Genomic DNA, 13669 nt, shown 5'->3' with positions numbered 1-13669 from the left:
GCAAATGTGATTATAAGAAAAAGGTCTTATTAATGAAAACAGAAGTGTCTCATGTTGCTTTCTGTTTGCACTTCCCTGTCGTTCTCTGAGAAAACAGAGCACTGGCTGTTTTAGTCGATCCTTTCCACAGAGTGAAAAGTGAGTCAGTACAAGGTCATAACACAAAGTTGGGTGATTCGAAGAGAGCTTTAATATGTGACTGTGCTGAATTTCCCTACAGGGTTCATACTGTAGACTAAAAACGTTCCCCCTGGTGGTTCTGTATTCATAGTGCAGGGATGCCTCGGGAATAGTCTTATGCCACATGGAGGTGCCTACAATCTGCTGCATCTGGCCCCTTGTGTGTCAATTAGTGTGTGGTAATTTGACTAACCACAGATTAATTTAGCAATATGCACCGTGTCAGGACAATAGAAACTGAAATAAGCAAACTTGATTCAAGACATTTAAAACCTCTTAAACCCCAGGCCTTCGGCTCAGGCTCCTGCTCAAGACTGACACGCCCAAAATATGTAGAGTGAATCTCTGCAACTGCAAGGTCTATTTGAATAATCTTGGAAGGTAACACTTGGGAAATTTCTGCAGAGGTCTAAGCATCCCTATGTGACGGGGTGAGACTAAATTAAGATGGAACACAACATAAATCAAAGATTTAATTTGGTATTTAAAATTTATTTAAAATTTGATAATTTAATTTAATTTACAAGTCAGGCAGTTGGCCTATTAATTCTATCTAAATACAAGTGTTGCTTTGTTTTGAATAATCAATGGTCACCAGGTGTGTCTCTGTGACAGCCACTAGGTGGCAACAAATAGCCATCAATGATACATTCAATAAATTGTAGGTAGGAAGTAATCAGTGAAGTGTTCCTTACTGATACTGTGAAACTCAGTGGGTCAGTTCTGTTGAATCCATGAAGTGAGTATAAAGAGTTCATCACTGTGGAGGAGGATACATGCTCATTCAAACTATCCCCTTATTTAAATAAAGCTAAAGAAGACACATATTCGGAATACTATAGTGGTATGTGGGCATGTAAATGGAGTCAGTGTCTGATTCACATGTAAACGAAAGAGTTGCTCCACCAGCAAAATACAGGAACACGCTCTGCTGGCTCTCTCAAATTGACCTGACAAAAGTGAAATCTTGTTATTAATTGATAGAACAATCTCCCCTCAAGGTCCATTTAGTAGCTGTTCTGGAGCTTTCAATCATATCACATCTTCATCAGCTGATAGAACTGATAGAAAGTTGTCATTGTAGAAGTTTAAATGTAATATTTCTGGGCACTATAAGGACTTCATTTTGCAATAAAAGTTGAGGTTCAGTATTCATTCTTGACAGTTGACAAAACACTATCACCTTTAGTAGTCTGTTTAGTAGCTGTTCTGGAGTTTTTGATCACATAACATGATCTTCATCAAAAGATGAAAAGGAAGAAGCTTCAATACCAGATAACAGACAGATCAACTGCTGTGTCTAAGGGTCAAGAGTTCACTTTGAACCTCAACTAGGTATTTATAATGTTTTCTGAAGCTGTTAGATGTTTGTTTCAATAATGTTTGTAAACAATACACTATTTAAACAGACCTAAAACACATTGTAAATATTTTATAGAAACTCAATTGCATTAGGGAATATAATTAAAATGTATGGTGTCAACATAAATTGGGCTTTTAATTACGCAGATTATCTTTTCTTCCTGGATCAATTCGAGCTGTCACCTTCCTGAACATGCCTGCTTCACGTGACCATCGATGTAACAGTGTGTACCTGTCATTCAAGCCAAAACAGAAGAAAAGAAAACGTAGTCTAGCCAACTACAGCAAAATGTGAGCTAATTCTCAGCTATTTATCACTCGTGTTTTCCTGACGGCCAGATTATTTAATGTATTATAATTTAAAAACTGTTGGCATAATAGTTTCTTTGTGTCGTGTCATATCAACGCGCTTTTGTTAATTACCAGCCCAGCTCAGAGAAAGCAGCATTCCCTGCTCCGGTCGTCAGGGATTTAGAGAAGGACTGAATCCGAGCCCCGACTGAGACAAACAATGGCAGCTATGAAAGGCGAGGGGAGGGTCGGCCTAATGCAAATATCCACTTTGTGCGCCCTGGAGAACCTGCACTAAACAGTGACAACTACCAACTTCCACTCAAAGTGGAAGTATTCTACGTACTACAGACACTGACTGTAAAACAGCTTACTTTTTGGGGTATTTCTCGCTGTATTTTGCATAAAATTTACGGACCAAGTTTTTCACGAAGGCGTCTTTGCTGCAACAACAAGTGGGAGAGCGGAGTGGAGACGGTTTCTGGAGACAGGACGCTGCAGCATCTCTGAAATGTGCAAAGTGCACCTGCTGAAGGACGAAACAGAGAGGTAGGAAACGAATGGTGTCCAAATGCAAGTGCAGCATCCCGATGTAGTAGCCTACCTTACTACCTAGTTTCAACATACTAGTCATTTCCCCCCTTTTTTTCGCATTCCTCAGCACTAGCTTGGCTACTTTTCATTTATCTGTACGAATCTTTCTGTGGAAAACTTTTTTGGCTTTTCTCCCAATATACAACAGTTTTGTTCGACCCACCTTTTCCCCCCTCTGTTCGGCTTATTTAGTGCAGCTAAGCCTGTCTCAGGAAAACGTGATTATCCCCATACCATCGATACGCTGGCTTTCATTCAAGACATGCATGAGAAAGGCTTTGCAACATAATAGATCAGTGGGAGCCTGTCTGCTTGTGTAGACGTGGGGCGAATGGAGGGGGATCTCACTTGAATGTTGATATTTGTGGGTGTAAAACAGAAAACTTTTTTTTCCCCCAGAAGCATTTCATGCAAAGTGTGAAATTGACCCTCTGGCATTTAAATGTGAGCATTTGGTAAAAAAAAAGAAAAAAAAAGAAAGTAAACTGAGCCACATTCTGCATCATCTCTGCTGCCTGCACTTGTTGCCAGCAATGTGCAAAAAGTAATGGAGTGAAATGCTACTGTAAAATCCCAGCATATCCCCCAGAAGAAACATCAAAGCAGACTCAACATGAGGCCTTTATCTGAACAATTGCTCCATTCTACCCTGCACCCCCCCCCCCCCCCAACACACACACACACACACACACACACACACACACACACACACACACACACACACACACACACACACAGAGACACAGACACAACCCCCTATTCCCAATTTCCACTTGATTAAGCCCTAAACTGAGCAGAGTTGAATCTGGAGGGAAAATGGTTCACTAATTCTGACTCACAAGTTCTGACACAATAGAAAGAAGACTGTTCTCTCTGTTCTAATTTGAGCTTTGATTCAATAAGTTGACAATAATTTTCTCTGCAGGGTTGAAAAACCATATTGTTGTACAAATATAGACACACAAAGAAGACATGACAGGTGACCGGAAGCAAACCATATTCTTTCATATTTTCAGTTTAATCATCAGCTCCTGCTTTATTGTTTCAGATGCACAAATGCACTGCTGCATACTGTATCAATTAAAGCAGAAATGCATCCGTTGTGTCGTGAAACCAGTGCATCGGATTGTAAGTTAATGACAGCATCAACATGTGAGCATTGCTATTTTGGTTGTGTTTTACACCAAAAGCAGAACGTTTGCAACTAAATCAGATGTTTATTATCAAGCATACATTATCATGCATGTGTAACAATCCATAAAAAATGCATGGACAATCTACTGTTTATTTAGATATGGACCCCCTGCCCCGCTACTGGACTGTAAGCTCAGATACCAGCAGCGCAGTTGAAATCCATTCCTTGCTTGTATTTGCAAGCAATTATCTCTAATGGTGAGAGTACGCAGGAGCAGCCTGCAGACCACTGTACACATTCTCTGTCCGGTGGTGAGGTTGCCAGGCAATGTGAGCTGCTGGATGAAGGCTGTTCAGATGGGTCTTTTTTTCTCCCCCAGGCTGCTCTCTCCATCTCTTTCTGTCTCGCAACCCCCCCACCTCTCCTCCCAGCTTGCCTCTCCTCTTCTGCATACTAATAGTTGGACAAAAAGCTGATTACAAACCAGGGCTGTCAAACTGATTATTAATATTCTTGGCTTTATGGTCGCTTTACAGGGACAGAAATTTATGGGAACTTCCTCTATTCTTACTTGTTATATTTATGGGTTTCACTAACTTGCCGTGAAATACAGTAGACAGAAAGTCTACCAGTAGGCAGTTACTGTCAGGTGCATGTGCTAGTATTCTGCAGGAAAGTTTTTATATGTTGATGTTGTCCACCAGAGGACGGCAGTGTTTAAGTCCTGTTGAGAAGCAGTAAACCCAGTAGAGTAGTAGACCTACTTTTAGCTGTTTTTGCTGTGATGTGCTCTGATAACATGTTGGTGAAATGTCTTTGGGAGCTAAAAACACTTTGCCCCCACTCAGCAATATTTCAGAAGGGACTATCTCTTCCACATCTTTAAACAGGAAGGGATCATTATTCTGACAACAACTCACAAACAGATGGACTTAATGTGTTTAGCTAATATAAAAACAGGAGCTCTCAATTGCAAAGGGAGACCAATACAAACAGTTAGCGTAATACCATGTATGTGTAGTGAGCATAGGCATTCGCTGTTTGGTTTTAGTAGTTTTATAAGTCCTTTTTTAAATGATGATTAAAGCAGCTCTCTGGTGTTTTATAGACCTGGTGGACTCAGGAACAGCTACTTTTTTTTCTCAAAGTAAATAACTCCCCATATGAATTCACACAAGAAAGTTTTAAATCGTATAGTTATATTTTCTTGCACATATGAATTTTACACTTAAAATAATCTTTGTGTTCTCCATGTTATGCTCATTTGTGTAATTCTTTATCCAAACCAGATATGTAAACATACAGTAGATATAGTAAAGTATAGAAAACTCAAAAAAAGCATTTTGTCATTGAGGAGTTGTTCAATGACAGAATTCCTCTTCCTGATAGGCCATATCCTCAAGAGACAGGTATAATTAGAGCTATGGAAACAGGAAACACCTCGCCCTCCCTATCGTCTTCTCCCTCCTCTCTCTACCCCCTTTTTCTCTCTCTCTCTCTCTTTTCAGATGTGCATTTATTTGCACAAATTATCAGGTGCCGACATGTAGAGTAAGGCCTATAATGAGTCCTGTGATGGTTATCAGTGTGTCTTACATCCTTGGGTTTACTGGAAATGAGGGCATGGCTTGTGCCTGTTTTTTTCTTTACTACAGAAAGCAATTAACAAGCTGTAGATTAAGTTTGGACAATTTAGCAAAACTGACTTTTTTTTTGCTCTCACCTATATGCCTGTTTGAATGAAAACCCACTTATGTTTTTACAGATTAAATAGTAGAATTTTCTATTGTCAAAAACAAGTGCCATTGTTAAAGTGTTACCTTAAAACTAACTGCCAAAAAGAACCTTCAGTTTATAGTAATGTGAAACGCAGAGAAACAACCAAATCTCACATTCTAGAAGCTTTTACTACCAATTGTTTGGTATTATGAGTTGATAAATCACTGTAAATGTTGGTCGACCAATCAAATAATTGACTACTTGTGTGAGCATTAGTTGCCATGCTGTGGCAAATATAATCATATATCATTTTCCGAGTCTTGATGATGTTCGTCACTAATATGACAATTACTGCAATTTCAAGCTGTCTAAACCTCACTCATCCCACACTCCTCAGCTTGACTTGTATCTCAATGCTTTGGCTTTGACTACCAGGGATCATTTGTGGTGGATATTTACACGCCCTTGGTAGTTTAACTCAATGTGAGGGATGTAGGAGAGGGGCCTCTAATTTCTGTTCCTTCCTTCAAAGATTACAGACCATGCAGAGACCAGGTGTACAGTTCAGACCAAAGACTAGCCACCCATCGCCCTTCCCTCTCATCTTCGACCACAAAAACGACTTGCTCGTGCACCGTACTCTGCCTCGGTGAGGGTGCGTAGATTACATTTTTAGGGCAGGAAAGCTTCTCTTCACTGTCCATTAAAATAGGCACACAAGCACTTAACCCAGTTCCAACAGTCTCTCCATCTGCTCAGACACGCAGAGTTCAAGAGAGAGAACAGTCAGCAAATTTTATTGATTCAAAGGAGCGGCTCCCACCTTTCCCCTTCCTGGTGTGGAATGCACACCTGGAGGTGTTTGCTGAGTGGCTCTAGTAATCCATATAACAATGCAAGCTGACATCTGGTGCCATCAGGAGCACTCGAGGCAGTTTGCTCTGACAGGCGCTGCATTGTCTCTACAGATCAGTGTGGCTGTGATGCTGTTGACCTCTTTATTGTGACATTTATCTTTCATCCTTTATTTTTTTTATTCCTGACAGCACAATAAAGTCCACATTTAAGATGATATGTCCTTTTAAATTGACAGAAAACGGGATAAAATTATGAAACTGATGTGTCAAAAACAATTCTATTTCCCTCAATAAAAACTTTTGTATACATTAAAGACACCATGACGTAAAGCACAGGTAAAGCGCAGTTGTCTAGACTTTGTTGACATGGCAGGTCAGTTGAGTTGCATTGCTCTCGGTTGCCCTCACATTGCACACACGGGAGGGAGATGGGTGCAGATAAAACAACTGGGTTACGCCCCACCGAGGAATTGTGATGCCTGGGGGGCTGGGAAACTTTCTGCTTGGCTAGCCTTAATATTGTGAATCTCCTCAGTCAACAAAGCAGTGCGTTTGGTGGAACATGTCAGGTTCCTCCATGACTTGGGGGCTGGTCTTCTCCTCTGGTTAGACAGCTGTCAGCCTTTCAGAGCCGAGAGAACTAGAGACTCCTCCATGTGTTGTTGGAGACTTCAGATCAGGAGAGCTGAGCGAGGTGAGTTTTAACTGGGATTCATTTGGATTCTGTGTTGGGCTGTTGAGTCTACTTGTGCTAAGTGATCTTTGGGACAGTGTTCAGTCTTGGCATGTGTGTTAATTGTTCTAAGAAATAGCCTTCTTTCTTTAAGGGAGATGTTGAGCAGCAGTACAGTATTTTATGTAGGGGATGGCAGTCATTGTTGACAGTGTATAGTGTTGAGATATTCAAAGGGGAAGTTATGCTTAGCTACTAATGAGGGTATTGCTGGCTCTTTGGGTTAGTTTGAAAACCAGTCATATGACCACATGAATCGATAGAAATGTAATAGTTCAAACGTCTTCTGACCTGCTTGTGTCCATCTACTCTATACACTACTCTTTTGGTAAGAGATATTGTTAATATAGTAGTGATATTTAACAGAAATACGGGATACAGCCAAGTAACATACTTTATATGATATAGTAAGTCAGTCTACAGTGTATAGTTGATGCATGTATTACATTCTTGTTGAAACAGATTTACGGGTGCGTGGTTGCTCATGCAAGTCATCAAGGATAGTTAAATCTAACAGTGTGTTTAATGAAGGAAAGATTTTGTTCACGGCCTGTTCTTCGGCCCTACAGCACAGATCAGATTTGATTTCCTGCAATTTGACATCAAAGAGGAAGAAAGCTTGTATTTCTATAGTTTTATAACAACAATTACTTATTTAAACATATAAAACTTGTTCTTTAAATTCTTTAAATAATGAAGTTGACTCATACTATACTGTATGTCCACAGTACATATTGCAGCGTATACTTGGGTCAGACTGAGCTTGTCCTCTCCTTGACTCCTTGATGATTTCAACTGTGGGAGCCGCTGTTGTAACTCGACCTTGCCTCCTCCAGCCACCTGTGCTCGCGTGCTCAGAGAAAACACTGGCTTTTGTGTTGGAGTGAGACGTCCACACAGCAGGGGGGCTAAGGTACATTAGGCGGCTATGACAGGTGGCATACTCTTCCGGTGCTTCCCCGCTTTAAAGAGCATTGATATGGTCGGGCTGTTGGTGGAACAGCTGCACCACACTGCTGTGAAGGTGGGGGGAAATCTCTCTCCTGACAAAGACATCAGAAAAAGACAGGATCTTTAAATTGAACTTAAGACACATTTCTTTTGTCAGTGTAATGTATGCATGACTCTATACAGATCTGGGGTCTCTCTTTGCATGGCAGTGGGAGGCTGGGGGTTAAGGTGCCATGTGGGTGTTTGTGTTTGTGTAGCTGTGTGCAGAGAGGTAATCAATCTGAATCCTGGAGCCTAAAGTGTGCCACAGCACCACTGTGTTCGTCTGTGAGAGGAGGAACGGTTTAGTCAGAGCCCCCCAGTTACTGTTTTTACCCGCCTGCTGGGACTACTGGAGAAGGGGCAGAGGGGACAGTAGCTCAGCCTCTGTGAACCTGGATGGTGATGTGATGTGAGTTCCCATGGCTGTGTGAGGCAGTCAGAGGGAGAGTGATGACTCGTTAACTCTGTCCTCCGTATGGACTCAGCTGCTTTACAGTCTGACCTGTAAGTATAAAACTTCTTACAAAGTGTTTTTCTTTTCATTTTGTATGCAGGTGCCCACAGTTCCTCTGTGTTATTTACAGGTTGAACTGTGACTTTCTGCTTTATCCTTTTAGAAGAATTGGATATGGGAATTGTGTGATATTTTATTTCTCATTCACTGAGAGTTAGAGCAAGTGTATGTATTTAATAGCAACCTATTTAATGATTGATTAGTCATTTGAGTAATTTCACAAGCAAAAATGCCGAAATGTATTGTTTTCAGTTTATCAAATGTGATAATTTGGTGCTTTGCTTTTTCTAGCATTTTAGTAAATTGATAATGGTTAGTTATTGCTGTTGGTCAGACAAAACAAGACACACATATACATTTAAATGACTCTATAATGCTGTGATTACTGACAACATATTGCCACAACTGTCCCAGTTTAAAATATCCTGCTAGAGTTTAAGAGGAAGAAAAAGGGTGAAGTTTGAGGTTGTTATAACAACTGTTGTTGGGTGGCCTGTGTGGCACTGTGAGCTTGGTACGAAGTGAGGTAGAACCAAGGTGTCACATTCCACAGTTTGGTGTGTGTGTGTGTGTGTGTGTGTGTGTGTGTGTGTGTGTGTGTGTTCATCACAAATGACCACCCATCTACTCACAACTGAGCATGCACTTGATCTAATCTTGGTTAAATGTGAAATATAGTTAAACCTCAAATTAATCTCTATCTATTCTGGCTAAAGTTTGGCTGAACGTGTGTGTGTGTGTGTGTGTGTGTGTGTGTGTGTGTGTGTGTGTGTGTGTGTGTGTGTGTGTGTGTGTGCGTGCGTACATGTGTGCATCTGAAATGGACTGCAAAATCTTTCAATCTTAATCCAAACAAACAACTACTGGGTCCATCCTCCCCCCTTAAATTTGTCTTGTATTTTTATCTGTAGAGTTACGGTAAGATATGACGATGAAAAATGATGAAACTGCAGCTCTCCTGTCATCTGACTAATTTGTTCCCCTGATTGCTTTATCAGATGGCATACCACCCCTGGGACCGCCCTATCTGCTTTCACATAAATATTGTTTACCAGAAGTCTGCGTAAACAAGGCTATTTTAAACCTCGTGGTTACTCATTGAAAAACAACAAGAAAAGTTAAATTCTTGTAGTTGTACAAATATTAATTTAAATGGAGCTGAGGTTTCACTGTCCACAACTTTACTGCTGCCTTGATTTGAATCAGAACATGCAGTAGATACGAGCATATGAAGCTCACACATGGATTTATTTTTGTCTTAAGCACAGCGACATCAGCACTGTGGACAAAATCACCACAAATTGAAACAGGTGTCGGCTCCATAAATACATGTTGTTTACTGTTTATCTCAGTGCAGCAGAGGTTGATCCTGACATCACCAGCAATAAAACACACGATGATGCCTCCTCTAGTGGCCAAAGAGGAACAAAATGTCTACATTCTCAAACAGGACATTTACATAAAGAGGGGGAAACATAGATGGAAGGAGTTGGTGCTTGTCACATAACCAAAAATCCTTTCTGAGTGAGACACACATCAAATCTTATTACCTCTGTTACTGGATGTCTAAAATGTCAACTTTGTTAGGACCCTAAATTCTTTAATTTAATTTTGATCAACCTGATCCTTGAAACAATGTTAAATCTGATATGAACTGACAAATACATACATTTTGTATTCATATCTTTTCTCTAAGTAAAAAGTTTCATCACAATCATAAGGATATTGAAATAGCTGACTATGCCAATTTTCTTGAATTCATTTTTGCCTTTAAGTAACATACAGTGTACATCTAACATGCCAGTAGTACACTCATTTAGATACTTTACTTTTACTTAAAAAAAATCTAAACATTGTTCGATAATCTCTGAAAACCACACACTCGTCATGAAATTTGAGCTCACTTTGGAGCACAGTTTAGTTTATAATCAGAGTGGCCATGTGGACTAAAGGGGGTTTTCGGCACCGGCCATGGAACACAACGTTCCCAGTATGAGAGCCTCAGGGGACCTTTGCTGCATGTCATTCTCCCTCACTTCCTGTCCTCTCTCTACTGTCAGCTTCATTTAACTTACTTCAAAATCTATGAAACATAACTATTCACCATGTGGCCATGACAGAGAGGGCTGCAGCCTCACTTCCCTTGGCCAAAATTACACAGGGCTGACTAAAAGTGGGCATCCTGCTGGCTCAGTTGGCTGACGCGCCTGCATCTTGGACATGTGCCGACCCGAGACCTTTGTTGACTTCAACTTGAACCGTTTTATTGCTCATGTGCCGTAATTTCAACCCAATGCGATAAGTATGAATTAAAAAGAAGGAACAGGAGAAAAAAAAGAAGGAATGGAGGAGAAATAAAAGGAGGAAATCTGCCCTCACTGACAGTGAAACCAGCCCAGTGGAAAAGGCCGTAGCAGAAATTATAGGGTCAGACATGGCACCAACATTATGGGAGCGAGAGGAGTGTATATTTGCATAGTGCATACGCGAGGTATGTGTGTCTCTGTTTATATAGCAGATTATATTGTAGATGTATACATAAGACTAAATGTGGATCTACTGTATATATATATATATATATATATATATAACAATAGGTGTTGTCACTGGTTTATGGTCTTAACTCTGCGTTTACAGTAACGTCTTTGCTTTTTTGTGACAAGTGTAAATGTCTCTGGATATTTTTGTCAACATGAGAGTAAATGCAGTGTGTTTGTGTGAGCACACGTGTGCTGTGAGACTGCAGCCAGTGACGGCGTGTCTTCTTGTCTCCGTCGGGTCATTGTGAACCAAGTAGTACCTCTCTCCAAATATAAACTAAACCCAATTACCTATCCTCACTACTGTCTCTGTGTACACAGGCTGGCTTAATATGATCTTCACATTTTCACACAAAGTGTGCATTCTCACCAAGCAACAACGGTTTCCTGTGTTTCGGAAGAGATGGGAAGGAGCTAACAAACTGTCACTTTGCTGCATTCCAGCGGTAAAAACATGCTCACCTCTCCTATGTTTTTGTGTCTCGTGAGGGTTTTCTTTTGATGCCTGTCAGATGTCATCGTCAAGGAATGTTAACTAATGATATAATTGAGTTTATGTGTGTGTCTTGAACTCAAAAACACTCTGCTCAAAAAAGAACAGTTTATATTGTTTTGGAGTCGAGATATCCCGCATATGTCAGTGGTTTGTAAGGGCCAGTTTAAGGATTGGGTATTCCCCTTGCAATATTTAAGTTGAACGTCATTGTAATGAGTGACCTGAGCCACCAAGCCTATGCTGATGTCTTCCTTTCTTTTTCCTTTTGAAAAGCAGCAGAATAAGCTGAAACCCTAGTCCATTTGTATTGTCAGGACAAAGAGAGACCATTGTGGCAGGAGGGTGGAGGGGAGCTGCCGGTGGAGGTAGGGGTGCAAGGGGTCAGGGGGGGCAGAGAGGAGTTAGTCAGAGTCCGACCCATGCTGGGTGGAGTGTTGGGGGCTCAGGGCGGTGGGGTGTGCAGGTCAGGTAGCGTGTTTTTTTTTTTCTCTTTCTATCTGAATGATGAGCCTGAAGTTGCAGCAGTGTGCATTTATCCAGCTGGAAGAGGCTTCGGTAGCAGAGCAGCAGCAGGGCGGGGGAGGTTATGTTTGGAGGGAGGAAGGGAGGGAGAGAGGGTGAGTGACGGGGAAGCCAGCGCACTGCCTCTCTCACGCTCCGACAGGAGTTTATTCTGCTCCAGCTGCCTTCACCACAGCACAGAGAGAGCTGGAGAGAGAAAAAGGCACGGGACCTGTTGATATCACAGAAATGACTTGCAGCACTTACAGAGTGGATTGTACACTGGATTTTGGTGCTTGGAGTTGATGACACTTATCTATTCATTGAAGTTTGGTATTTTGTCTGGTGCCTAAATGCTGTCACTGGGCAAAATGCACTCCAGAGCAAAGTCCCGGAGTTGTGACAACTACCTGAGTATTAAGGTACGAGTTTTAAATATGTCTTCATTACAGTTTTACTGAGACTTCTTGTAAGTTTCTGTTTCTTTCTGTGCATTTATGTGTTTGAACTCTTCTGTAATCCTGTGTGTTATTGTGCACATTCAGGGGATGTTCTTAATGGCTCAGCTTGTACTTGGCTGATATTTTGACTTCTTGCTATGTAGCCAAAAGATAGCGGGTAGTTTTTTTAGACAGTGAGGGAGAAGTGAGAAGAATGTATGTGCTGATCCAGCATTATATGATCAATCGGTATATATTTGTATTAGTTAATTTTCTTTTAGTTTCAATTATATTATGCCTTCATTTTCTTGTTTGTTTCAGTAAGAGAATTCAATAAGTCACACTGTGTGTAAATGTTTGCATTTCGTCTGCTGCTCTCAGATACTTGCCTGTTTGTAGTAATCTTTGTTCACTTCGAAGGACATTGGGAGTGTAATTCTTCATTGATGGCCCCTCAACATGTTCTCCAATGGTTACATAACATTTACAAAATGAATGTTGTGACTCTCTACGTGATTAAAGACACATTAGGTGTGCAGTCTTGACAGGGAGCTAAATGCTGGAATTGAAGACCAGATAAGTAACATATATTTTAAATCTTGAATTTCTTTTTTCAGTAGATACAGACATTAATGTTTTTAACCTGTGTGCCATCATCAGCAATGGTGGGCTTTTATCTGCAAACAAAAAAAGAACGGGGTCAGTGAAATACACAAGTTTGTATCCTTTCCGATAAGTCAGGTTCTTTTATCATCCTCCCACTTGTTTTGGTATGCACCCATGCTATATTTACTCTGCAGAGGTATCAACAGACTTTTGTTCGTCTCCTTTGTCTCTCCTGTCACTGCTCATCACCGCTCTGATTGGCTGAAGGACCTCCATTCACTTTTTGTCTTCTTGTTGTTGGGTTTTCCTTTATGCAAAGGCCTAATCAAATGTGAGAATGCGTGTGTGTTGTATAAAGTGCAACATCTATCTAGACGGTCTGTCAGGGCTGCTGAGGAACAATATCCTGCCAGTGTTTTTGCATCCTGTAGTACAAAGTCATAAGTTGACTATACATAAATCAAGTCTTTCTGATAACCAACTTGGGAACCTTTCCCTCTACTTCATTAGGGTACAGTTTATTTTTGACTTGTTTAAAAAGCAACATTTGGGTCATTTTTAATTAATGACCCAGCTTGAAGAAATGTGTAGGCCGTACACTTAACATCTTATTATATAGCCTCTTATGTGAATTAGGGAAATTAAAAATAGTAGCTTTTGCTGAGAATGTTGGGCCAGTTTATCACCTCCAGACTTCCATCATTGTTG

General features: G+C 40.7%; 1 protein-coding gene across 4 annotated transcripts in view; it reads left to right on the top strand.

Annotated features, from left to right (window-relative positions):
- Positions 1-6768: 6768 nt before the first annotated feature.
- The window catches only part of zgc:158766 (uncharacterized protein LOC100009641 homolog), a 28468-nt gene continuing 21567 nt past the window's right edge, over positions 6769-13669 (top strand). For 3 of the 4 annotated variants that reach the window (XM_068735724.1, XM_068735725.1, XM_068735723.1), the window contains exon 1: positions 12120-12337. In XM_068735724.1, the coding sequence (XP_068591825.1) occupies positions 12269-12337 (69 nt within the window). In that variant the 5' untranslated portion in view covers positions 12120-12268. Of the gene's footprint in view, positions 6833-12119; positions 12338-13669 lie in introns of those variants that run through there. The other variant, XM_068735726.1, reaches the window with a different exon arrangement.

This window comes from Cebidichthys violaceus, unplaced genomic scaffold, assembly GCF_023349555.1.
Source record: "Cebidichthys violaceus isolate CVI_PGR_0920_01 unplaced genomic scaffold, fCebVio1.0.p SCAF_7, whole genome shotgun sequence".
In the NCBI taxonomy this organism is placed as follows: Eukaryota; Metazoa; Chordata; class Actinopteri; order Perciformes; family Stichaeidae; genus Cebidichthys; species Cebidichthys violaceus.
The sequence above is the reverse complement of the archived record's forward strand: the minus strand, read 5'-3'. Positions and strand labels throughout refer to the sequence as shown.